At 36.2% G+C, this 25,595-nt stretch overlaps 2 protein-coding genes across 5 annotated transcripts; both read left to right on the forward strand.

The window, feature by feature from the left end:
* Positions 1-7,947: 7,947 nt before the first annotated feature.
* On the forward strand, positions 7,948-19,844 carry LOC133701155 (mediator of RNA polymerase II transcription subunit 15a-like). 4 transcript variants are annotated; one of them, XM_062124976.1, is made up of 12 exons: positions 7,948-8,127; positions 10,003-10,144; positions 11,260-11,371; positions 11,778-11,880; positions 12,220-13,557; positions 14,673-14,743; positions 15,826-15,900; positions 16,177-17,517; positions 17,633-17,977; positions 18,471-18,671; positions 18,753-18,841; positions 19,285-19,844. In XM_062124976.1, the coding sequence occupies exons 1-12, from the start codon at positions 7,974-7,976 to the stop codon at positions 19,490-19,492; spliced, it is 4,179 nt and encodes a 1,392-aa protein (XP_061980960.1). In that variant the 5' UTR covers positions 7,948-7,973; the 3' UTR covers positions 19,493-19,844. The 4 variants fall into 4 exon arrangements, with proteins under 4 accessions (XP_061980960.1, XP_061980961.1, XP_061980962.1 ...); XM_062124977.1 differs by having other exon boundaries at positions 10,006-10,144; XM_062124978.1 differs by having other exon boundaries at positions 10,066-10,144.
* Positions 19,845-21,231: 1,387 nt separating this feature from the next.
* Positions 21,232-25,288, forward strand: LOC133700743 (protein NUCLEAR FUSION DEFECTIVE 4-like). Its single transcript, XM_062124388.1, has 3 exons — positions 21,232-22,035; positions 23,292-24,190; positions 24,504-25,288. Exons 1-3 carry the CDS (start codon positions 21,706-21,708, stop codon positions 24,967-24,969), a joined length of 1,695 nt encoding a protein of 564 aa, XP_061980372.1. The 5' UTR covers positions 21,232-21,705; the 3' UTR covers positions 24,970-25,288.
* Positions 25,289-25,595: the final 307 nt, after the last annotated feature.

Here is a 25,595-nt window from a genome sequence, read left to right on the forward strand (position 1 = left end):
GATTAACTCAATTATAAATAATCTTTCTTTATTTCCTATCCCATCCACTGTTGCTACCAAAATTGAGAAACATATCATATCTTTCTTTGGTTCTCAGAAGGAGGGAAAAAACTATGCAATGTTAAATGGGCATCAGTGGTTCCTCCAAAAAAACAAAAAAGGTGGGTATAGACTGCATTATTGATAAAAATAAAGCCTTGTTTTTCAAATGGCTATCGAGGTTTGGGAGGTCTAATACAAGACCATGAAAAGATGTTATCTACAACATCCACAACCAAAAAGCGTATTTGAACATGCCTTTAGTTTGTGTTAATTTAAAGGGTAGTACATGGTCCAGGAATGTCGTTACTTTTTATAAGAACGAGGGACGTCAAAATATTGCCAAGAAAGAAGTTTGTGGTTTGGTTGGCAATGGTAGAGATATTAACTTATGGAATGATGTCTGGCTGATAGATTCTTGTCTTGCAGTTCAATTTCCTAGACTTTATAGTCCACCTGAAGATCAAGTCTCCTCTATAGCTACTGCAGCAGTACAAGCTTCTATCCAACCAGCCAGTGTGAGGCCTTCCCCTGTTGCTAGCAATGTAGCTTCTTCAAGTAGCTAAAGTTCTGCTTCAATAAATGCCACGACATCAGCAGTAACTGGTGCTACAACAATGAGATTCAACTACCCAAACTTCCCTGGCAAATTTGCAGAATGGTGCTTACCAGATTTGAATCCCTGAACATGTTGGGGGCCACGATAGCCTACGGAGGAACCCATTCTCAGGCTATGCCTTTCTTCAATGGATCAATTTTATTCTTCTTGAATGCTTCATCCTTCACAGCTTCAGCGACAGCAACAACCATTCATACAGACACAGCAAAGCCAACAGGGTCATCAAAATCCAAGTATTTCTAGTGGCTCCTCGTCATCCCAGAAGCATTTGCAGAATCAGCAGCATAAACCACATGGGAGTGAATTAGGTGGAATCAGCAGCGGTCATCAAGATCCAACCATTTGCAAAATCATCAGCAGAATCATTCCCTGCCGCACTAGCAGCGGCAGCTGATGCAAAATCAGAATGTTACTCACAAACACCAACTCTTAAGATCTCAGACATCTCCTCCTTCTGCAATTTCATTTGCTCCATCAACGGAACCACAACTTTCCCAGGTCTTGATGTTTCATTGCTGGTACAGAATCATGCTCTTCTCCAAAGCCCTCCAGAGGCAGCAAGTCATGGCTATCACTTCATCACTGCGGCCCAAGCAACACAGCAGACGAATTACCATGTGTCTGAAGAAGGGAAAAATGGAGGAAATGACACTTCAAATATGGAAGGAGAGAGGAAGGCCGATATGGTTGGAGGACAGACCCCATTAACTGCTGGGCAGTCAGTTGTGTTCTTTCGGCAAGATTTAACAGACTCCTCTGTTTCAACAATGCCTGCGAACAATGTTGTTGATAGCTCAGCCCGAACTCTTAACCTTGGGTCCACTCTTGCTCGGACCTCAGGCTCTGTTATGTCAGCTACTATTGGTAGTGTAAATGCACCAAGTATACAACAACAGATGCAGCGGAATCAGCAGCAGCAGCAACGAAGTCAGCAAATCCTTCAACTTCAGAAGCATCAATAATTTGTAGCTGCAGCTTCCACTCGTAGTGAAACACCAACAACTAGTAATGGAAGTGTTTATTCGGACCACATCTCATCATCATCATCTATGGGCACCAAATTACCTAATGCACTTTTGCGTTTCCTCAAAATCTTGTTCAAAGCGGCAGTAGCAGCAGCAGTTAACAAAGTATGCACTGCAACAGGCTCAACTAATCTACACTAATGCTTTTATGCAAGCTCAAGCTCAAGCTCAACATGTGGCAAATTCAACAAGTTTTGCATCAGCAGCTAGTGGGTTTCATCTGCCAAGACATCGCAATGAGCAGCAATCAGAATGCATCGGCAACCTCTTTTACAAGGATGTTGTTGTTATGTCATCCAGTCATGTAAATTTTTGTGACTCCCAACCTCCTAGCAACCACGAGAGGATGTTTCTAGTTTTTTTTTTTTTTTCAACAACTAATGCTGAGATAACAAACAAAAATAGAGTAACAACCGATAGAGCTCCAGCATTCGAGCAGAGATCACCACCACAATATCCTCTTCCCCAGTTATAATTGAAACTGACAAAGTCATTCTTTAAAAATTAAAAAGACTGTTAGAGACCAAGCAAAAGGAGTTATAAGGACATAGCTGGAATCCATAGTATGCTGATGGTTTCTTATGCTTTGGAATGTTTTTTTTTTTTTTAACACTAGCTTGTGACTTTATGTTAAGAATACATGTTTTATGTAATAGAATTATTTTTCCTATTAATAAAGTTTATATTTTTCCTTCGCTGGTGTCTTGTTACCTAGATTTTCAAATTATAATTGTTTTTTGAGGTTTATTTATCTCTCTTTTTTAATGCACACAACCATATGGGTTTAAATGGTTTTAAAGGATGGTGTGACTATACTTAGAATAATTTCTAAGTTGCTTATGTATGTGAAGCCCAAGAATAAAATGTACAAAGAAGAGGGGGCTTATAATAATTCAAAATGTTGTTATAATATAAAAAAAAAAGTGAAAGATGGGGCCAAAATGGAATTAACAAGAGATGGGACTATAAATACCCATCTCTTCTCTCATCCATGGCCGGCTGATAATAAGAATAAGGAGGGGAGGAGAATTTCAGATTTTTCCTTCATCAAAACTAGGAGTAAACACTTAAAATTAGTAAACCCAAATAAGCCTTGGAATTATTAAGTGGAGGAACACAATCGGGTGGAAGAATTAACAAGAAGAAAAGTGAAGAGTTGGTGAAGAAAAGAGGGGGAAGAGTGGCTGACTATATACAAGGAGAAGAAGGATAAGATTCTTCTAAAAATTTGTGAAGTAAAGTTTAGATTTCCATCCAAGTAAGGAGTTCTAATTCCAATTTCTATGAAATCAACTTCAACTTGATTAGAAGTTTATGTTTTTCTCGAATTGGGAATTAGGGTTCTTTAACATAAAATGTGGGGAAAATGCAGAAATGAGTGAGGTTTAATGGATTAGAATAATCTAAGTGCCTTAAAGAAGAAGAAGAAATGAGTGTATAAAAGAGAGGAAGGGAACTCTTGGTTCCCTTGGGCACGTTCTCTGCTGGATACTGCAGAGAGGGAATGAGAACGTATGATGTACTTAATTAATTAATTTGGTACAAGTGACCTTAAGAGGATATAAAATGAGACGGGAATGCCATGTATAAAGGGAAGGCATGGCTGTGACTGATGAAGAAGCAGGGATTTAAGATGAAATGGAGATACTTTCTCCATTAGCAAAACAGGGTTGTGACTGATGAAGAAGCAGGGTTGACCTTCCCAACCCGTGACCTAAACCTTTCCTTAGGTCAACTCCTAAGTTGAGTTTTAAAACTATGATATTAATCATTTTTATTCATACATTAACTCAGGTCAACCTGTGTTGGCCCTCTCGACCCATGACCTAGGCCTTGCTTCTGTCGACTCCCGAATTGAATTTTAAATTTATAATAATAACTATTTTTATCCTTACATTAATCCGGGTCAACTCTCTTGATTCGTGACTCGAGGCTTGCCCCAAGTTGACTATCGAATCAAATTTTAAAACTATGATTATAACCACCTTTATTTTATGTTGACCTTGGTCAATCCGGGTTGACCCATCTAACACGTGACCCAAGTCTTATCCCGAGTCAATCTTCGATTTGGGTTTTAAAACTATAATAATAACTATTTTTATCATTACATTGACCTACATCAATAATCAGCCCCACTCGTGACCCAAGAATTGCCCGGGTCGACCCCCAAATCGAGTTTCAAAATATGATAATAACTATTTTTATTCTTATATTAACACAGGTCAACTCGACTCGTGACTCAGGCCTCAACCAGTGACCCAGAAGTTGCCCTAGATCGACCTCAAAGTTGGATTTTAAAACTATAAAAATAATCATTTTTACCTTTATATGTCTTAGTTAAACAATTTAGAATTGAGAGTTTTTTATAAGAATATTTTAGAAATAAAAAATAATAAATATTGTCTCTAGAGACATGTCCTCTCTATATATCATGTTTTGGAAGTACAAAAATTTACTTCAAAATTATTCTAGAGACAAATTTATTTTTATATATTTGTTTTTGTCTCTTCAAGTAAATATATTTATATTTTTATTGTCTTCATCCTTTTTATCACGGGACAATAACCAAACATTACCTAAAGGATCTAGAACTGCTGATGACAAACTTGGCTTTATTTCATCTTTGATTTTTTCTCAATGATGTCTCACCTATTTGTGGAGGTACTTGATCAAAACCTAGTTGATTCAAAGGTTAACTTTGAAAAAAATATATTTATAGAGTAATGTTTGAATCTTGGTGTTTTTTATTGGCTCAAAAAAATTACCAACCCACCAAAACCTGTATGAAACATTTAGATTTAATATTATATGTATAATTTATTATCATAATTGATATACTATTCATCTCACTAACTTAGTAGGATGACCTATAACCTGCTGATCTAGGATTTTAGCCAAATCAAGCTTTAAGTTAGATATAATAACTATGATTTTATAAAATTACTATGAACTTCCCTTTTATGTCTTTTTATTTACTCATTTGATTTTTTTTCTATGAAGTTAAGATGTTCACATTTATATCATGATTAAACTCTAGGGTAACATTTAGTTATTATCTCGGGATAGAACGAATAAAGATAATAAAAACAATAATATGTTTGGTTGAAAAGACATAGATATAAAAATATTTTTTTTCATGGGATAATTTTAGAGTGAATTTATATACTTTCAAAACATAAAATACAAATAAGACATATCTTCATAAACAATATTATTTTTTATTCCTAATGTAAAAAACTTTCAATTCTAAAATTACCCAATTAAGACATGTAAAAATAAAAATAGTTATTATCGTAGTCTTAAAACCCAACTTGGGGGTTGACTTGTAGAAAGATATGTGATCCTTGTTGACAAGTCAAGGTAAAAATAAAAATAGTTATTATCATAGTTGTAAAATCTAACTCGAGGGTCCACCTGGGACAAGGCCCGGGTCATTGTTTGGGTTGACCATTGACCCGAGTCAACAAAAAAATAAAAGTGATTATTATTGTAATTTTAAAACTTAACTTGGAGGTCGACTCAATGCAAGGCCCGGGTCATAGGTCAGGAGGGTCAACTCTGGTGGAACCGAGTTAATGTAAGGATAAAAGTGGTTATTACAATAGTTTTAAAACTCGACTTAGAAATCGACCTGAGGTAAGCTCAGGTCTTGGGCTAGGAGGGTTAATGCATGGATAAAAATAATTATTATCATAGTTTGAAAACTTGATTCAAGAATCGACCCGAGACAAAGCCTAGGTTATGGGTTGGGAGAGTCAACCCGAGTTGATCCAAATTTTTTTTAAAAAAAAATCAACACAACCTTGTTTTGACCAATTTGTTTTTTTTTAATAACAGGTTTTGCCCCGTGTTTTATCCCGAGTTGACCCGTGTTTTATCCCAAATTAACTCGGTTTTTTAACTCGCCTATCTTTTCTTAAACTTAAATTAATCCAGGCTTAGAAACGACTAGATCCCGAATAGATTCACTAGGTCAGTCTAGGTTTTATATCTAGGATTATTATAATATTATTAATTTCAACACTTAATATAAACTAAAGTAAAAAAAATCTAATTATATGTATAAATATATAAGTTTATCAATAATACATATTAAAGGTAAAATAATTTTTTTATATTTTATTTTTTTGTTTATCATTATCAAATAAGAAATAAAAACAGTTATTGCCAAACACAATTTTATTTTCATCTCCTTTTCTATCTTTTTTTTCTTTATTTTCATGGTCTTCTTCTTTTTTTATTCATAACAGTAACCAAATATTGCCTAGTTATAACATATAGAAACATACAAGTTGTCATGTTCAAGCCGTTCTCTTATCACTTTAAATAAATTGAAACACAATTGCGAGGAGAAGAGTGTGTTTCGTAATGTGTTAGTTTTTGTGGTTATGATTTGAAAATTATTGTTTTATAAAAAGTATTTTTGGTTAAAGTTGGTTTGATATTTATATATGTTTGGTTAAAATTATGATTGAAATTGAGGTTGAACAAAAAGTAGTTTAATGTGTTTGGTTAAGAATGCTTTTCAATTGAGGTTATAAAATAATTAAAAAAGATATATATTAATATTGAAGGTTTTTAATTTAAATATTTTAGATTTAACTACTGCTATTACATCATGAAATAAATAATACTTTATATAAAATATTTTTTTATTGTTCAATTAAACTATCTACAATTCCATCACGTACGAAATTCATTCGACAAGGACTACAGTTTCCTTGGTTTTTTAAGCGCGCAACAACATCAAGTAAAATATCATTAGGAACAAAATTAGGATTACGATTAAATTCTGCAAATACTACGTCATCAAGCAATCTCCTTATAATTTATGTAGTGTCATTGAATAATATTAAATATTAGTTTTTCAAATAAAACACAATTAAAAATAAAAAAAATCAAATTTTTTTATTTTACTGGATCGGATCCAGTTCAATGCATATAGCTTTAGACCGGATCCAATCTGACCGGAACCAATCTAGCCGGAACAGTAGAAACATTCTCACAGTATAAGAAAAAAAAAAGAAAAAAAAAAAAGAGGAGAAGCAGCTTCAAGTGGGTCTAGTAAATAGTAAATAACATTTTATCAATTACCAAACAATTATTTTTTGTGATTTGCTTAAAAAACAGAAGGAACAGAAGAAGAAGAAGACATGTGATTACGGTGCCATGCAGCATTTTGACATTATCAGTATTTTGATGTATATCCATTAATTTATAATATACAAGTATATTTCCACGTTTCTTTTATTTGGATAGAACATTTTTCCAATAGAATTTGTTTTTATTGGAATTCCATATTGAATGTATGCCAATTGAAACTAAAAATGTGTTAGATACGAACATAATAATAGAAATACCAAATAATGTTTAATTAGATTGAATTGAACTAGACAATATATGTTTTTATTCTATGTTTGGTGCACTAAAGATAAGATCAAATAATTTTGTTTTTATCATTGAGATTTTTTCAATCATTTATTTTAGTCTTTGCATTTTATTTTTATATTATTTTAGTCCTTACTAGAATTTCTTTGTCATCTAGGACAATCTAGTTCTTATATCAAAAAGTTTTTGCAATTAAACTCTTACATGTACATATCTATTTTAATAAAATTGGTCAAATTTTGGTTTTTTAAATTAAAAAATAAATAAGTGATAAATAAATAATAGATAATATAAAAATTAAGAAAAAATAATTTTTGTACAAATTTTTTGTCCTGAGGAAAACTTTGGACAAGACAATGATCAATCCTTGTCATGTCCAAAGAGTATATCAAACATTTTATAGCTTGCCATGTGCAACAAATATATCACAACTTGTTTTTTTTGTCTTCTATTATGATCTGTTATGTGCCTTATATTATTTAATATATTAAAATAAATTTAATAAATTATACTGAAGCAAGATCTAATATTAGAAAGTTAACGGAAATAATAAATGTACCTTTGTCCGTCCCTTCAACAAAATGCTGAGCTGTATATTAATTCTCAGAGGCAGTGATAACTAGTTGTTCTAACTAATCCCTATACTTTTAAATATGTTTACATTTCAGTCCCTTCTTTAATTTTTCGTTAGTAAAATGTTGAGCTGTCAGCAATATTTCCTTGGTTTGTGCCGCTAACTTAACGGTAAAATGTGATTCAAGGATCAATTAATTATTTAAATGAACTTGAGGGATTAATCTGTTCTTTTAACAAAAATACAGACACTAGTTAAATAGAATTTAACTCAAATTTTAATCATCATATGCGTGCGTGCGAGCGAGCAAGCGAGTGTTTACTCGTTAATGTTTTTTAGAAGGAATCTGGAAAAGAATAAAGTCATCCATTTCACTTTGGTCCAGCATTCCTCACCTCTCCCCGCCCGAGCTCTCCCTCCCTCCCTACCTCCTCCGCCTCTCGGAAACCGCCGCCGCCAAGAAGGCTTCAGATTTCTGCCAGGTGCTTCTATTTCTATCATGTTTTTGTTTTTAAAATTTATGGGTGTTTTCATTTATTTTATTGTAGTTATTATTCAGAGACAGAAATTCTATTTTAATAAGTAAATTAAAAAAAACAAATAATCGATCCGATGAAATCTCTGCTAGTGAACGCAATTCGATTTTAATAAGTAAATTAAAAAAATATATAATCGGATCCGATGAAATCGCTGCTCGTGAACGCAATTCAAAGAAACGCACAATCAGCTGATTCTAATATTTTCTTTTTCAAATTTTCCCCTTAATTTACATGATATTATCCGATTTTTCTCACAGTTATTGTTGTAATAATCAAGCCCCGAATTCTTGAACCCAAATTTATTTTATTTTATTGTTTAGTTTTATTTTTAAGTGGAGAATAGAAATCAATTCAAATCTCTTAGGCTCGATCGATAATTTGTTAGTTAGTTTATGCAGCAGCTGGAGTGGAAGAGATTGTACTGCCGGAATGGCCGAAAAATGAGCTGTTTGGTTGATTCTTCTTTTTTGGAATTTACTGAATTCTTCAAAATTATTGTGTTTTTAACAACAATACGATATCCTTGGGTTTTATGCTCGCTCACACATGGAAAAAAGAAAGAAAGAAAGAAAAGAACTTTAAATTTTATAATTTGGTCATGTTAACGCAAAAAAAATAAAAATAATAGGTCTGCCTTGATAACCCTACATGATATATCTTTCTTTTTAGGACTGCTCAGCTGGTCTTGAGTATGAGGTGAAAGCTTGAGTAGGACAGTTAGTCCTAACCAAGGACTGTATTGTGATTGATTGAGTTGAAAGTTAAGAGCATGTGGAAGTGTAAAACAAATGACTTCGTTCACTTCACCCCAAAGGCACACCTGTGCATCTAGTTAGGAAGAACATTTTATAACTTACCTCAAGGTCGAGCATGGTCAGGGTTATTGTGTTGTCTATTCCAAGAAAGATGTGCCAGCAAATTTAATCTTATTTCAACAAGAGTTGTTATGTTGATTCTTATCAGTCTGCTCTTTAGAGTTGATGATAACATGAAATATTCATGGTTAATGCTTGTCGTTTTCTTCTTCATTTTCCTAGCTTAAAACATCCTAGACAATCTCTTCATGTTCTATTTTCTGGGCATGCATAAATAACAAGAACGGGGGGGGGGGGGGGGGGGGTATTTGCTTGCGAGTAAAAATTGGTAAGCACTTGAAAAAGGTCCTGTGCTGAATCTAAATTGGTAAGATGTGATATACTGATATCTAGAAAGATAACTTAATCTATCTATTGAAGTAAAGCATTTAAATGCGTATACAATGTTTTTGGAACATTAAATATCTATTTGATCAGAATCTGTGAACCTAAAACCACAATGAATACAAATGCAAGTTTGTCATTGTAAACATTGCATCGATGATGCATCATGAGTGTTGCTAGAAAACATCAAGTTAAAATTGAAGCACCATGAGTTTCTCTATGGCTTGGTTTACCAACACTCACCATCTGTTGGTGCGGCAAGTTATGAACTAGCTGGCTAGTTTTTTGCTTCCTTGGTTTTAGAAGCACCATGAAGATTCAGGCCCAAATCTTGCTTATAATACCCGAATACCTGAATACCCAAGATCCTAGCACCTTGCCCTGAATGGTTGTGTATTTTTGTTATGGCTGTTCAGATTTTATGCATCCATATTTGGTAGAATTCTTTAATAAAGTACATGCTATTAGATGGAAGTTCTTTTTAAATCTATTCAAGTCTGAATAAACTGATATTCCAATTTTCATGGCTTTGATGTGCTCTTACTCTGCTGTTGTTCCTGACTTTCTTTTTAGGGTCTATTCTAACGTGCAATATAATTATTATTTTTTTTGGTGATAGAAGTGATTTTTTTGGTTGGCCAAAACCCCATGGATGCCAATAATTGGAGGCCCACTGCCCCAGGCGGAGAACCTGTGATGGACACAGGTGATTGGAGAACTCAATTGCAGCCCGACTCACGGCAAAGAATAGTCAACAAAATGTAAGTATCTGTTTCCTAATATGTGCAAGTGCTGCAAAATAGTAAATCTTGTATTTAAATGAAAGAAAAAGAGAAGGGCAAAAGGTTAATTAAAATCAGCAGGACTGCCATGAGGCAACCTCAAGTATCATACACCTCTGTTTTTGTCTTTTTCATTTTTCACGTGTTTCTCACAAGAATGAACTTGAGGGAATAAAAAGTGCTGGGAAGTAATTTTTGTTGGAACTTCTTGTGTAACATATTCTTTTGATGATGACCTCTAGGATGGCTGCGTGAAGCTTGTCCGCTTTAAATTTCAAGGTTAATCTATTGCTATGAGCATTGGTGTTTCAATTTCAACCTTGAGTTGCAACTGAACTTAAATGAATAGTGTTGGATTTGAGCCTTCTATTTGCTTTAACTTCTACAGGGTTGAAATGATAGTGATCTTAAAGTACAAAAGCAGCAGACAAAAATCATTTAGCCACAATAGTGCATGGTTTCCTAGTTTCTCAGTATAAAGTTGAATGTTTTGGTGATATCTCTACATCCAAATTCATATAGACAGTTACTGTTGGTACTTGCAGTAGCCAATGAGCACTGTAGAGTATATATTGCAAAGTGAGATAAGGTTAAGTCATTGCATTTTCATAAATTAAAAGGATTTCTCTTCTTTTCTTTGTCAATTACAGTGCATGTATAAAGGTTTTCTTATTCAGAGTAAATGCTATTGTAATGTTTTCACATAGTTCCCCTGGTTTGCAACTAATTCACTTATATATCTTGGAGCATAGCCATAGCCATAAATGGAAGGTTCTTCCAGTTCAAGAAAATTAACCATGAAGCTCGTAACTAGAATTTTAGACAGAAGGGTGGCCAAGTGAACTCCTACACCCTGTACCTCTGGAATAATACGGGGAAAGGAAGTAAAAATAGATGTCTGTATGTTGATGCCATATATTACTTGATCGACACTCGGCTATATCATTATTTGTTTTTACTTTTTGCTAATGATTCTGTTGTATACATTTCTGATATTGGTGCGGTGTATGAGTTCACGGTTCTTTCTCACTGCTGCTAACTTCTCTATACCTGCCTTGTCATTAAAAATTAAATGTAATGTTTTACATGTGTAGAATGGAGACATTAAAGAGGCATCTTCCGTTTTCTGGTCAAGAGGGATTACAAGAACTCAAGAAAATTGCCGTACGGTTTGAGGAAAAGATTTATACTGCCGCTACCAATCAGGTATTCGGCTAATGCTAGGTTCAATAATTTCGAAATTCTCTAGACATGAATATACACATGCATAAGTTTGTGGATTTATGCATGTACACATGTGTGTGTAGTGTGTCCACACTTCCTCACTGGTCATTCTGTAGAAGTTCTCATCTTTTCGTTAATTCTCTTGACAAGTGTTTTATTTAGAGTGACCAAGGTCCTTTTCAAGTACAAGGGAAGTGTGCAAAATGCAAATAACAAATCAATACATAAATAATTAAATAAAAAGAGAGGACACAGAAGTATATCCTCACAGAAGATGCAAATACAGAAAGCCTAGCATATTAGAAAGAGCATATATCCCTTTTCCCCCTTCTCTTGTAACATGGATTGCGCAGAGATCTAATGTTTTGTTATTGATATCTGATTTCAGTCTGATTATCTGCGTAAAATATCTCTGAAGATGCTTACAATGGAGACCAAGTCTCAAAATACCATACCCACTGGCAATGGTAACAAACCCCTGGATCCAGGAGGTAATAATGCAGCCAAGTATTGAATTTCTAAACATCCTTACCTTTTGTTTTATATTTCGCATTGTTATCAAACTCTTTTACATTTTATTGCTGCATATTGCTATGTATATACCATGCTTTAATAAAAAAGTTTTCTGCTTCCCCCCACCCCCCCCCCCCCCTCTCCCCCCCAACCCCAAAATTGTCAAATGACACTTTTATGCTTTGAGGTAAAACCATCTTAATTATTTCCCTCATAACTTTACGTGTGAACTGTCATTGTTTCATTTGTTTTTCTTGTTCAATGCCTTCTTTTTTTCCTTTGACATGGTTTTCCTTTTTGCCTTTTATCTTTAACAGCATCTCATAGTATGCCGCCTCAAGTTCACAACCCAGGGCAGTCCCTCCCTATCTCATTGTCCACTAATCAGTCTCAAGCACGGCAGCAGTTATCACAGAACATGCAGAATAGTATGTCATCTAATGGAGTTCAAAGTTCTGCTGGTTTACAATCAGCAATGCCTTCTGTCTCCGGTTTAACCCAGACTATCCCAAACACTGTTGGACAGAATGCTAACATGCAGAGTATCTCTGGTGTTTCACAGAACCCAGTGGGGAATTCAATGGGACAAGGGATTCCCTCCAATATGTTTGTCAATTCTCAGAGACAAATGCCAGGCAGGCAACAGGTTGTTCCTCCACAGCAACAGCAGCAGTCCCAAAATCCTCAGCAGTATCTTTATCAGCAGCAGATACAACAACAGCTTTTAAAGCAGAAGCTTCAACAGGGAAATCATCCACACTCACTTGTGCAATCTCACATCCACCAGCAGCAGCAGCAGCAAAACTTGTTACAGCCAAATCAGTTGCAATCTTCTCAGCAATCTGGTTTGCAAACATCAACTGTTATGCAGCCTTCAATGATGCAAACTGTCTCTGGCCTTCAACAGAACCAACCATCTTCTGTTCAACAGTCAACACAACCAATGCACCAGCAACATCCACAATCGGTCCTTAGGCAGCAGCAGCAACAACCTCAACAGTCTGCTGGTATTCATCAGCAGCAAACACCAATGATGCAGCAGCCACTATTGCCTCCACAACAGCAGCTAATGGGGCAACAATCAAATACCACTAACATGTCGCAAAATCAGTTAATTGGACAACAAAACATTGTTGGGGACTTGCAGCAGCAGCAGCAGCAGAGATTGCTAGGGCAGCAGAATAACCTTCAAAATCTGCAGCAGCAGCAGCAGCAGCAGCAGCAGCAGTTAATGGCTCAACAAAATAACCTCTCAAGCATGCATCAGCAACAGTTGGGCCCTCAAAGTAATGTCACTGGTTTACAGCAACAGCAGTTGCTTGGAGCTCAGCCTGGTAACTCAAGCATGCAATCTAATCAGCACTCTCTACACATGCTGCAACAGCCCAAGGTTACGCTGCAGCAGCAAGCACAACAAAGTGGAAGTGCTTTGTTGCCGAATCAAGGGCAGCAGTCACACTCACAGCTGCCACAACAGCAATTGATGGCACAGATTCAATCACAGCCTGGACAGCTGCAACAGCAATCAAATCCATTACAACGTGATATGCAGCAAAGGCTTCAAGCATCAGGCTCCTTGCTTCAACAGTCGAATGTGATTGATCAGCAAAAGCAGTTATATCAACCTCAAAGAGCCCTTCCAGAAACGTCCTCAAGTAAGTTTTTCTCATCCTTGCAGCTTTCTAGCCTTGCTCCAACTTTAATTTTGCAGCTTTGTGCTTTCATGTTAGATTATAACATATTTATTTAAATTTCTTGAAAATACAATAATGGTTCAAGTCAGTAATGCTCTTTTTGGTAGCTTTATGAGCTACGGCTGCCACTTATGGCATCAGAAATGCCACTGCTATTGGAGCCATTGCAATCACACATGCATTTGTTACGACATCATGCCATCCAGTGCATTGCACCAACTATTCACCTCTCATAATGGTTCAAGTCAGCAATGCTCTTTTGGTAGCTTTATGTGCTACTGATGCTACTGCTATTGAAACCATTGCAATCACACTCGTTTATTACCACATCATGCCCTCCAGCTCATCGCACCAATTGTTCACCTCTCATTTTGAATTTAACGGACATGAATTTTAAAAATATATGTATAACTGGACAATGCATTTGACTCTAGGGTAACTAATCATCAGCCAATTGATTTTTATGGGAAGAAAGAAATTAGCAAGTGGACTAACTCTGAGGCACTTAAGGTTTGGTGTGCTGATAAATCATCACCTTGCTGGAAAAATCTCATGATCACCTCCTCGATGCTCATTCTGTAAGGCATGTGAAGTCTTTCATCCTTAACTTGTTAAGGAACAAGGACTGTGATGCATGGCTATCTATATTTTATGATTGAGATGGTTTATTTTAAAGATTTTCCTGGTTAGGAGGTAAAGCATCACTTTCGTGCTTTTCTTCCATGATAAATTTTTTGAGCCTTTTTTTTTAATATATAATGATCACTTGTTGGGTGGGGGGGGGCAGCATTTTATAGGGGTCTCGCTGTCTGTTTGAATGATTACATAACGTTGAGATGGAGTTCCTAGTACTCCAAGTCCAAAAAGGACTTGTATTCCTATGTAAGAAAATACTAATGGTCCTATCTAGGATAGGGAAAACCTATTAAAGCTCCTTATTCTTTAGGAACAATAAAATACTAAATAGAAATAAAACCAAGACCTACAATATTCCATAATTTTCAGCAAGTGTGCAGAAAACATTCAAAAAATACATGAATTCTAATCTTTTGTTGGCTGTATCAAAATTTTTGTAGCATCCCTAGATTCTACAGCAGAGACTGGACATGCAAATGGTGCTGATTGGCAAGAGGAGATCTACCAAAAGGTAATTTCTGTAGTTTACTGTTCATTAGATGAAGTTCATGTATGTCATTGTCTTGCAAGATTTCAATGGAAAAGGTCTCCTGGAATTTGGTACAAGGGAGTTTTATTCAGCTATGGTTGCGATTAGTTAGGAAGCATTGTAAGTTCCATGATTGCAGCAACTAAGAAACGATAAATTACTGATAAGATGATTAAAGGTAAATATTCAGATTTCTAGGTCAAGAGGGTTATTTTCTTGGTACTGACACGACAATTTTTTCTATCGCAAATCTCTCCCTTTCAATTTTTTCCCTGTATTTCCATACATTTATTGTGTGGTGAATTATTATTTTATTATTTCCAATAAGTCCAATTGACAATACTTCTTGCTGTAATAGACAGACTTGAAATCAAGAGTGAACTGTTTCTGAATAGTCTTCGTTATATTTGGTTAAGTGAACAGTTATTTTCAGGATTACAATCAAATTTGTTCTGAAACATGTGACAATGGAAGAAAGGAAAATAAGTGGACCTAATCCATTGAATCATGACCATGTCCAGTATTGTTGAATTTTATAGAAAACGAGGTTGAAATTCTGAATCGTTTAATGGCTGTAGTTGCAATTAATAACTGCGTATTTGATGAGGTCAATTTTTTTGTGCCTGGGAGGGTACTAAAACGGGAATAGGAGTGGTTGTTGATAATTAGGATATAAGGGTTATAAATCTAAAGTTATAAAGCTAAGAAGTGTTTACCAAAGTCGTGACATCCATTGACTTGAGTTAGAACAATAGAAAACAATGGTGAGTAGTTTGCCGTGAGACAAAGTAACTGAACTTGACCAACCCCTGAATCTTGTCTGAAGGGGTAACTACACAATCCTTTGCATCTTTGCATGCAATCAATAACGATATTCTCTTATGAGTTTTTGGCATTGATTCCACTCTGCTATTTTTATCTCAAACAATATATGCTGTCCTCTGCCATTTTATTTATTTATTTATCAATTCTCTCAAGTTTGCTTATGTTTCTTTCTGACTCTGGCACCTGAAGAAATCAAGCATATGATTGATAATGTCTTGCTGGTTATTTGTACTTCCTAGATCAAAGTTATGAAGGAAACGTATTTGCCTGAAATAAATGAAATGTACCAGAGAATTGCTACCAAGTTACAGCAGGTAAATTGTCTTTGCAATTTTTTCCGATTTATTTGCCCACACATGATTCATAAACCCCCACAGTTGAGCTTTTGTATTAATTTGTTTTCCCCATCAGCATTGCTTGTCACTGTATCATCTGCACTAATTACCTCCCCCACCCCCAACCACCCCACAACCATGCATTGACACAGAAGAATTGGAATAGAAACATTTTTTTCACTAATGTTTTACTAGTTTTGCTACAAAGGGTCAATGCAATTTTTAATTCTCGTGTATGTTAACTTTGCTTTCCAGCATGACCCTCTTCTGCAACAACCGAAGTTAGAACAGCTTGAAAAGCTGAAGGTATTCAAGGTCATGTTGGAGCGCTTGATAGGATTCTTACAGGTCCCTAAAAACAACATCACAATTGGTTTCAAGGAGAAATTGGGTTACTATGAGAAGCAGATTTTAGGTTTTCTAAACCAAAGCAGATACAGGAAGCCTATTCCTAATCTACAGCAAGGACAACTTTCCCAACCTCATATTCAACCTATGCAGCAACCCCAATCTCAAGTTCCTCAATTGCAGTCCCATGAAAATCAACTGAATCCCCAGTTGCAATCAATGAATATGCAAGTTTCTGTACCAAAGATGCAGCAGAACAATATGTCAAGCTTGCTGCATAATTCTCTTTCAACTTTATCTGGGGATTCGACGTCACAATCAAACATGATGAATCCAATACAACCAGGCTCCAATTTAGATTCTGGACAAGGAAATGCACTGAGCTCATTGCAGCAGACACCTGTAGGATCTGTACAACAGAATCTCGTGAGCATTTCCCAACCAACCAATGTTAACACAATGTCAACACAAAGTGGGGTGAGTATGCTGCAGCCAAATATTCCCCTTCAGTCGAATTCCAATATGATTCAACACCAGCATCTAAAACAGCAGCAGCAGCAGCATGAACAACAGATGCTACAAACACAACAGCTTAAACGATTGCAGCAACGCCAGAATCAACAGATGCTGCAGCAGCACCAATTACACCAGCAAGCCAAGCAGCAGTTGCCTGCACAGATGCAGACACACCAAATTCCACAGCCGCAACAGATGAATGATGTAAATGAGATGAGACCTGGAATTAAGCCAGCAGTCTTCCAACAACATCTCCCAACAGGTCAACGCGCAGCTTTCCAACGTCAACACATGAAACCAGCACCTTCGTTTCCTATTTCTTCACCTCAACTACCTCAGCATGCTTCCCCTCAATTACAACATTCATCTCCTCAGATTGACCAGCAAAATCTACCGTCTTCCGTAACCAAAACTGGAACACCTCTGCAATCTGCGAACTCGCCTTTTGTTGTCCCATCTCCTTCAACTCCTTTAGCTCCATCTCCTATGCCAGGAGATTCTGACAAACCAGTTTCTGGTATTTCCTCACTCTTAAATACTGGAAATATTGTACACCAACCATCTGTTGCACAAGCACCGGCTCCATCCCTTGCAATTGGCACTCCTGGGATATCTGCATCACCTTTGCTTGCAGAGTTTACCAGTCCTGATGGTGCTCATGGCGGTGCTTTGACAACTGTTTCTGGCAAGTCAAATGTTACAGAGCAACCACTTGAGCGCTTGATTAAAGCGGTTAGTGATGCTCTCCTTTTGGTTTTACTCCACCCCACCCTTATTTTGGAGGTTTCTGAAAAAGAAAAGAACTTCTTTGTGAATGAGATGGTGATGCTGTAATTTTTTTTCCCAGGTGAAATCTCTGTCTCCCAAAGCACTTAGTGCATCTGTTGGTGACATTGGCTCCGTTGTCAGTATGATTGACAGAATTGCTGGTTCGGCACCTGGTAATGGATCTAGAGCTGCAGCTGGTGAGGATTTGGTAGCAATGACAAAATGTCGCCTTCAGGCAAGAAATTACATCACCCAAGATGGGATGACCGGATCAAGGAAAATGAGGCGCCATACAAGTGCCATGCCCTTGAATGTTGTATCATCAGCTGGCAGTGTAAGTGACAGTTTTAAGCAGTTTACTGGTCCAGAAACTTCTGATTTGGAGTCAACTGCAACATCAAGTGTCAAGAGGCCTAGAATTGAGGTATTAACCATCTCTCTGTGTTTTAGTCTGAAACTAATAACAATGTCTGTTATGTGTGCTCTTACGTCTATTCTGTTTGAACTTCTGCTATTTGTTTTCTTATTGTTTCTAATTAATGCTGTTTGAAATTTGAATGTTTCTGCTCTTATTTCAGGCTACAACACTATCTTATTATGTTGAAATATATTGCTATGCAGTTCCATAGAATGCCATTATTTCTAAAGTTTTTTGCAATTTCCTCTCCCACGATTATATTTGCATGTTAAAAAAGAATAACATAATGCACAACAATTAGATGATGTATTTTCGCTAAAAATCTCTGTTGTGAGTGAATAGAGGAAGGCATTTTATCATGTAATAGGATATTCAGGAAATTACACTTTAAAAGGATTTAGAATGCATTCTAAGTGCTGTGTGATTTACACCTGACTCTTGATAGGAAGGTTCGTTTCAGCTTATTCTCGCTGGATGAATAATGTAGCTTTTTTTGCAGGCCAATCATGCCCTTTTGGAAGAGATAAGGGAAATAAATCAGCGACTTATAGACACGGTAGTTGATATTAGTGATGAAGATGTTGATTCAACTGCAGTAGCTGCTACTGCTGAAGGGGGTGAAGGAACCATTGTCAAATGCTCATTTAGCGCAGTGGCTCTTAGTCAAAATTTGAAATCACAGTATGCTTCAGCGCAAATGGTGTGCTTTCAAACCTGCTATTATGATTTTAATAAACTACTACCCATTTCTCTGTATTTATTTCGCTTTATTCATGTGCAGTCACCAATTCAGCCCCTCAGATTGCTTGTGCCTGCAAATTATCCAAGTTGCTCACCTATACTGTTAGACAGGTTTCCAGTTGAAGTCAGGTAAAAAATGTGGCTATGCAGTTTATACATTTTGCATGCTCTTGAAAGTCTAGATAGAATTTGATGTTTCCATATGGGAATTTTTTTTTCCTGGGTTTCCTCGAGTCTGATCATTTGAGATCATTCTCATTGTCATACTAGTAGGGTGACAATTCTTCTTTTGGATCAAGCCTATAGCTGGAATAATGAGCAAACCTGTAAACTGTTTCGATCTGCTCACTAGAAATGAACCCTTAATGATATCTGGTTTGCTTTGCTCCAAGTTTAGATGCAAAGTTTCTTTTATTGATCGCTCCCAAAGATTATGCTGATCCATAATCGGAGATAATCAACTTGATAGTTGTCAAGAGTTTTTCCTTCACTTGGCAGCTTTTTACGTTCTGATAGCTAAATCTTACTCTTCTTTCCGCTATATTTTGGTCTTATGCAACTCTTTCTAACAGTAAAGAGTACGAGGATCTGTCAATAAAAGCTAAATCCAGGTTTAGCATCTCTCTCCGAAGCCTTTCACAACCCATGTCACTTGGAGAGATAGCAAGGACTTGGGATGTCTGCGCCCGTGTGGTTATTTCAGAGCATGCCCAGCAGAGTGGCGGTGGCACCTTCAGCTCAAAATATGGTTCTTGGGAAAACTGCCTGAGTGCAGCTTGATCATCTTTAAAGCAGAGGAAGCTCTGAGCACGATTGTTTAGCCAGAGCAGAGATGGAAGATGTCATGGGCTGCCTCTCCTGTGATGACCAAACGGGCTTTTTTTGGATTGACTGGCGGGGATTTCTCAGAAGCACAAATCGTCTGAAGTTCACTTTCTGAAGAATTCAGGGTTCTTGTATCATAGAATAATCATATTTGTTGTTTGGTGAAATACAAAAATGTAATCTTCTGCTTGTATTATCGGATGCATTCTTGGCTACCGGCATCTGTGAAATAAAACGAATTCCTCGTCTTCTGTTAAATATAACAAATACTCGAAAGTTATAATATGGATACCATCCATATAAACAATCTACATGTGTTTTTGTTTTCAAGAACATCAAGGATTCCCTCAACAACGCCCCTTCAAATCCTACACATGATGCAATTAATTCTTGTACTCGAAGTGTTCCTCCAATGAGGCTATTTCATGTGTTTTGCGTTTTAAAGGTTCGAAAAAATTTAATTTTTATTTTATAATTTTTGTTTTAAATTAATTTATATTTTTATCATTTTATATAATTTGATATATTGATGCGAAAAATAACTTTTTAAAAATAAAAATAAACTATTACTTTAATTCATTTATTTTGAAAAGCATCTATTACTGTATTTTCAAATAATCTCTAAAATCACTTAATAATTTTTTTATGAGTGTATTAAAAAATATAGTGTAAATTATATTTTTTAAAATTTTAAATTTTTAAATAAAAAATATTTTAAGCCATCATCATCACTACTTGTCGATTTTTCGTGCCTGGATCACATTCTCTGGATGGGTGAAACCATTGACTCGATGGTCATTTCTTCATCGATAATCGGACTGCTTGTAAATTGTGTCAAAAAGCTTGGTAGGTTCAATTTGTAAAATGATGTCGTTTTTACAATTTGAATGAAAAGCCTTTTGAAAGCTTAGAGATAAAATTGATAAAAAAGAAGAAGAAAATTGGTGGTACGATTGAGACCACTTAATGATCTTTTTGAGATTTGTTAAAAAACATATATATATATATAAAATAAATAAAAAAAGCTTCAGAATCAGCGCTTTTAAGCCAAATCAAAATTGAATTTGATTACGTGTTACAATTGATTTAATGTAAAAGTTCATAACACTCCTTTTTTCCCTTATTTATTTTGGGTAGGATTTATAGAAAAATGTATCCGTAGGAAAAGGAATGGAATATTTTGTTAAATATTTTGTATATTTTTTCACAAATTATTGTTTGAAGATTAGATTTTTACTTTTTTATTATATTTTTAATATATATAATCTTGTATAATATTTTTTCATTTTATCGAATTAATTTTATGCATATCAATTTCTATCCCAAATTAATTTTAATAAATAAATTTATTAAACATAATGAATATTTTTATTTTGCTTTTAAATTAATATTTTTTTTCATATTATCATGATTATATATATATATATATATATTTTTGTTTGTTATTATTTTTTCTTTTAATATGATTCAAATAAAATTTAATTTATTTAATTGATTGGGATTATAATCAAAATTATCAATATTTAATATATATATATATATATATATATATACACTTGAAACGTTTAAATATTTTAGAGGAAAAATATCACGACACGTGCCATCAGTCTAGTTTAACAACCATAATTAAAGTTAAGCGATGCGTGTGAGATGACATTTTCAAGAGAGACTTTTGAGAAGTGGGCCAAGCTGCCATGGGTCTCTCTCCACAGCCTGCCGCTGCTGTAACAGCGGCCGCCACCGTCACTCTCCACATCACACACACAAACACGACAAGTCCACAACAATCCAAACCCCAATTTCCAAATAAACAGTGGCTATCTAATACTTTTTTCTTTTTCTTTTTTTACATTAAAAAGTATTTTCAAAACAATTTACATAATAATTTAGACTGATTTTTTTCCCCCAATATCATATAAATATTGTTTAAGACTGAATATTGTCTTTTTCTTTGTTTATAAAAATAGTTTAGGGAGGTAAGAATAATTTATACGTAAATCAAAACTAAATCCAAGCATTTTAGTTTAAACTCGAAAAAAATACAAAGAAGTGAGAAATAACGCCAGAACCACCGGCAAACTCTTTGGATTGTAGCTTCCTAATACTATGGACTAGTATATAGCGTGGAAATACTTGCAGTGTTGTAGAGAGAGAGAGAGAGAGAGAGAATGTCGAACTTAGTGGTGAAAGGAGGAAGCAGACCTCCATGGGTGGGATTAGCAGCAGCATTATGGGTTGAGATAGCGGCTGGGAATGCATACAACTTCCCACTCTACTCTCCTGCTCTCAAATCAGTAATGGGACTCAATCAGCAGCAGCTAACAATGTTGGGTGTGGCCAATGATATTGGAGAGAATGTGGGATTGCTCCCTGGCATGGCCTGCAACAAGTTCCCTCCCTGGGCTGTCCTCTCTGTTGGTGTTCTTGCTTGTTTCTTGGGCTACGGTGTTCTTTGGCTTGTTGTTAGCCAGACTGTCAAGCCCTTACCTTACTGGCTGGTCAGACATCGTTAACTTGTTTCTTTTTATTACATACTTTGATGATTGCCTTGCTTGCTAGTAGGTAATTCTTGGCCAGGTAGATTTTGAAAGAATTCAACTCTCTATGGAATTGTATTTGCTTTTGTATCATTGCTTTATCATGGGGTTTGATGTGTTTCCAATCTTGGTTGATCAAATCAGAGGCTTGATTACCTCTTGCTTCATCAGTTTGGTTGATTATCAGGCTTTGGTGAACCATTATTATATAGAATTAATGACTTGGAACTAGTGATTCTACTCTCTTTTTTCCTCCTGGGGAAGGAATGATATATAAATTTTATTTAGTTATAAGATGGATTTCCATTATGGATTTATATCCTTAGATGCTTGCAAAGCCTGTGTCAATGCAAATTTTTTAATTGGACACCCCCCCTCCCTTTTCTCTTTTTTCCCTATATAAATGGTTGAGGGCAAGTCTTACTTCTCTGTAAAAGTTATCGCTTAGTTGATTTGGGGGAAGAACTCTATGAATGCAATTGTTCCGATTAAGGAATCATTTCACTTGCTCATACTAAAGCTCCCTTAAATGCTGTAATACTGCACTCTCTTCTGTTGAAACTCAATCTAGGAGTGCTCCATGATTTAAACTGTTCTCGTGCTGCCTTTTTTTTCCTTAAAACAACTCATTTAATACTTCTAGTGTTTCAAGCACTGGATTTTCCTCATTCAGAGTATTGAAGCAAGAATTTGTACCTCAAGGTTTCATCTTTCATGACTGGAAAACTGTGGCTAAATTATTTTGATCCAGTCTATCGAGATGACGCTAACTAATAGAAAGAACATCAATATGCAGAGTTTGGCTGTGGTTACATGTTTGGATGGAACAAACTTATTGTTTGAGTGGTTGTCATTATACTTTCCTGTTGGAAAGGCTGGGTGTGCGTTTTGAAGCATCTTTGAATGGCCAGAATCCAAATAATAGACAGAGGGTTGGGTAGGCCTGATGGAAGGTGAAAACAATGTTTGGTAAATAAAGATACATGTTTTTAGCTAGCAATGGGGATATCTAGAACCCAAAATCTTTACACATAGAGATTCTAATACAATGTTAAACTAATCATTGCTTTCTAGATAACTTATTTGTGTCTGTGCTGGTTGTCATGTTGCTGAGATTTTGAGAAGTTTGGTTCGAGCTATCCAATTTCCAGCTGAAGCACAAGTGTGACCTGTCACGAAAACATTAAAGTATGCTTTCCTTTTTGTTGCTATTGCAGTTATGGCTTGCACTTGTTATTGCCACAAATAGCAATGCATGGTTTGGCACAGCTGTGGTTGTGACCAACATGAGAAACTTCCCTCTCAGCAGGGGCACTGTTTCTGGCATTCTCAAAGGTTGCGCTGGGATCTCAGCTGCAGTATACACAGTGGTATATAGCCTGGTGCTTAAAGGCTCTGCTTCAAATCTCCTGCTCTTTCTTACACTTGTCATTCCCATTTTGTGTTTAGCTATGATGTACTTTATCCGGCCATGTACTCCAGCTTCTGGAGAAGACTCTTCAGAGCATGTCCATTTTCTCTTCACCCAAGCTGCAGTTATTCTACTTGCCATTTATCTCCTCGTAACCGCTATAATAGGGACTGTGGTTTCTCTTAGTGATGCTGTTTCCTACATTTTAGTGGCAATCGTGGTTATCTTTTTGATATCTCCTCTTGCAATTCCTGTCAAAATGACCATTTTTCCTTCAAGGCCCAGGAAAAACCCGCCATCTGATTCTTCAGATCATTTGGTGTTGGGGGAAGGTGAAACAACTCCAACAGATCCTTTGTTGACACCATCTTCATCTGCGACATCTCTAGGAAGTTTTTATGAGAATGACGATGCTTCAGATGTGGAAATACTTCTTGCTATGGGAGAGGGAGCAGTGAAGAAGAAAAGGAGGCCCAAGAGAGGTGAGGATTTCAAAATTCACGAGGCTCTTATCAAGGCAGATTTTTGGCTTCTTTGGGTGGTATACTTTCTTGGGGTTGGTTCTGGAGTTACTATTCTCAATAATTTGGCTCAAATTGGGGCTGCTTTTGGTCTTGAGGATACAACAATATTGCTTGCTCTCTTCGGCTTTTGCAATTTTGTTGGCCGCATTGGATCGGGCGCTGTTTCGGAACATTTTGTCAGGTTATTACTCGTTTACTTAATGTCAGATATTAAGTTGAGATTTGAAATATTTTCATTTAAAGAAGCACAATGATTGATGTTTTTAGGCATTCATTCCTAATGAAGCAATGCCAGTTTTCTTTTATCATTTGATAGGACAAGCTTTTTCTGGACAATTCTTGGTTGTTTCATTGACGTGCAATTTCAATCTATTCTGTTCCTCCCCTGCCTTCTCAATTTTCTCTTCGTATTTACTAGTTTATGGCCCTATAATCTCCTAGTTCTGAATTTCAGGATTTTCTTGTTTATATGACGAAATCAAACATTATTGCAGGTCAAGAACAATTCCTCGAACCTTGTTGATGACATGCGCACATATAATTATGGCCGTAACGTTCATTCCTTTTGCATTAGCACTCGATGGTATTCTTTACACTGCTACTGCTCTTCTTGGCATCTCTTATGGGATTCTGTATGCTGTAATGGTGCCAACTGCCTCTGAACTTTTTGGCTTGAGACATTTTGGTTTGATATACAACGTTCTGCTGCTAGGCAATCCTGTTGGTGCACTACTTTTCTCAGGTATTCTTGCCGGTTATGTATACGACGCAGAAACTGCCAGGCAAGGAAGCTCTACTTGTTTAGGTCCTGATTGCTTCAAGGTAACATTCCTGGCTCTAGCTGGCTTCTGTGGACTGGGAACCGTCATGAGCATAATCTTAACAGTTAGAATATGGCCAGTTTACCAAATGCTTTATTCAGGGGGTTCTTACCATCTGCCTCAGAATTTAGGCCATTGATGAGTGTCAACTATTAGTTGTCACCTCAAAAACGTGGCGGGACACCCCTTTTTCTGCAAAGGACTGCTCGATCGGAGTCTTGTAGTGTGTAATGGCTTCGATTGGCTGTATAATTCTTCCTCTGCTTTTTGTAAATAACAAGGTAGTAATCTCTCGCATTCTACCAGGGAAGAGATGAGAAAAATGATAAATCCTATAGGTTGATTTCCATCCCCCAAAACCATGTGCCTCAACTGTACTCGAATGGTTAGATAATCATAGCAATTACGGAACTATACTTGTCTTGCATAAATAAATCCAAGGGCCAGATCGTTTTGTATTTCTGAATCCGAAGCTCTTTCCTTCATCTCTTATGGCAACTCTCCACGAGAAGAACCACCACAAATGCAGGTGGTAGCTGCATGAGTTCAAGGGGCGGAGCCCGGTCTGCCAAAACTGGCATCCCCAGCTGGTAGAAGGTTCCTTTCCCTAAGATCAATGAAGAAGGGAAAAAGGCGATGGGAGTTCATTCTTCTTCCTTCCATCTAACAGGAGCTCCCAACTGCTTGAAGTTCTGTGATCCAAAATTTCATCCTCAACCTCTAGAAAGTCACTTCTCATGGTTTCTTTATGCAAGGCATAACGCC

Source organism: Populus nigra, chromosome 8 (genome assembly GCF_951802175.1).
Source record: "Populus nigra chromosome 8, ddPopNigr1.1, whole genome shotgun sequence".
Lineage (NCBI taxonomy): Eukaryota > Viridiplantae > Streptophyta > Magnoliopsida > Malpighiales > Salicaceae > Populus > Populus nigra.

What these genes read in the sequence shown, in the direction of transcription:
- LOC133701155 (XM_062124976.1), top strand. Translation starts at nt 7,974, where the DNA reads ATGTTTTTTAGAAGGAATCTGGAAAAGAATAAAGTCATCCATTTCACT. An exon ending in CCTTCCAGAAACGTCCTCAA is followed by an intron (nt 13,558 to 14,672) that starts GTAAGTTTTTCT and finishes AAATTTTTGTAG; the next exon opens with CATCCCTAGATTCTACAGCA. An exon ending in AGGTTTCCAGTTGAAGTCAG is followed by an intron (nt 18,842 to 19,284) that starts GTAAAAAATGTG and finishes TCTTTCTAACAG; the next exon opens with TAAAGAGTACGAGGATCTGT.
- LOC133700743 (XM_062124388.1), top strand. Translation starts at nt 21,706, where the DNA reads ATGTCGAACTTAGTGGTGAAAGGAGGAAGCAGACCTCCATGGGTGGGA. An exon ending in AGCCCTTACCTTACTGGCTG is followed by an intron (nt 22,036 to 23,291) that starts GTCAGACATCGT and finishes TTGCTATTGCAG; the next exon opens with TTATGGCTTGCACTTGTTAT. An exon ending in GTTTCGGAACATTTTGTCAG is followed by an intron (nt 24,191 to 24,503) that starts GTTATTACTCGT and finishes ACATTATTGCAG; the next exon opens with GTCAAGAACAATTCCTCGAA.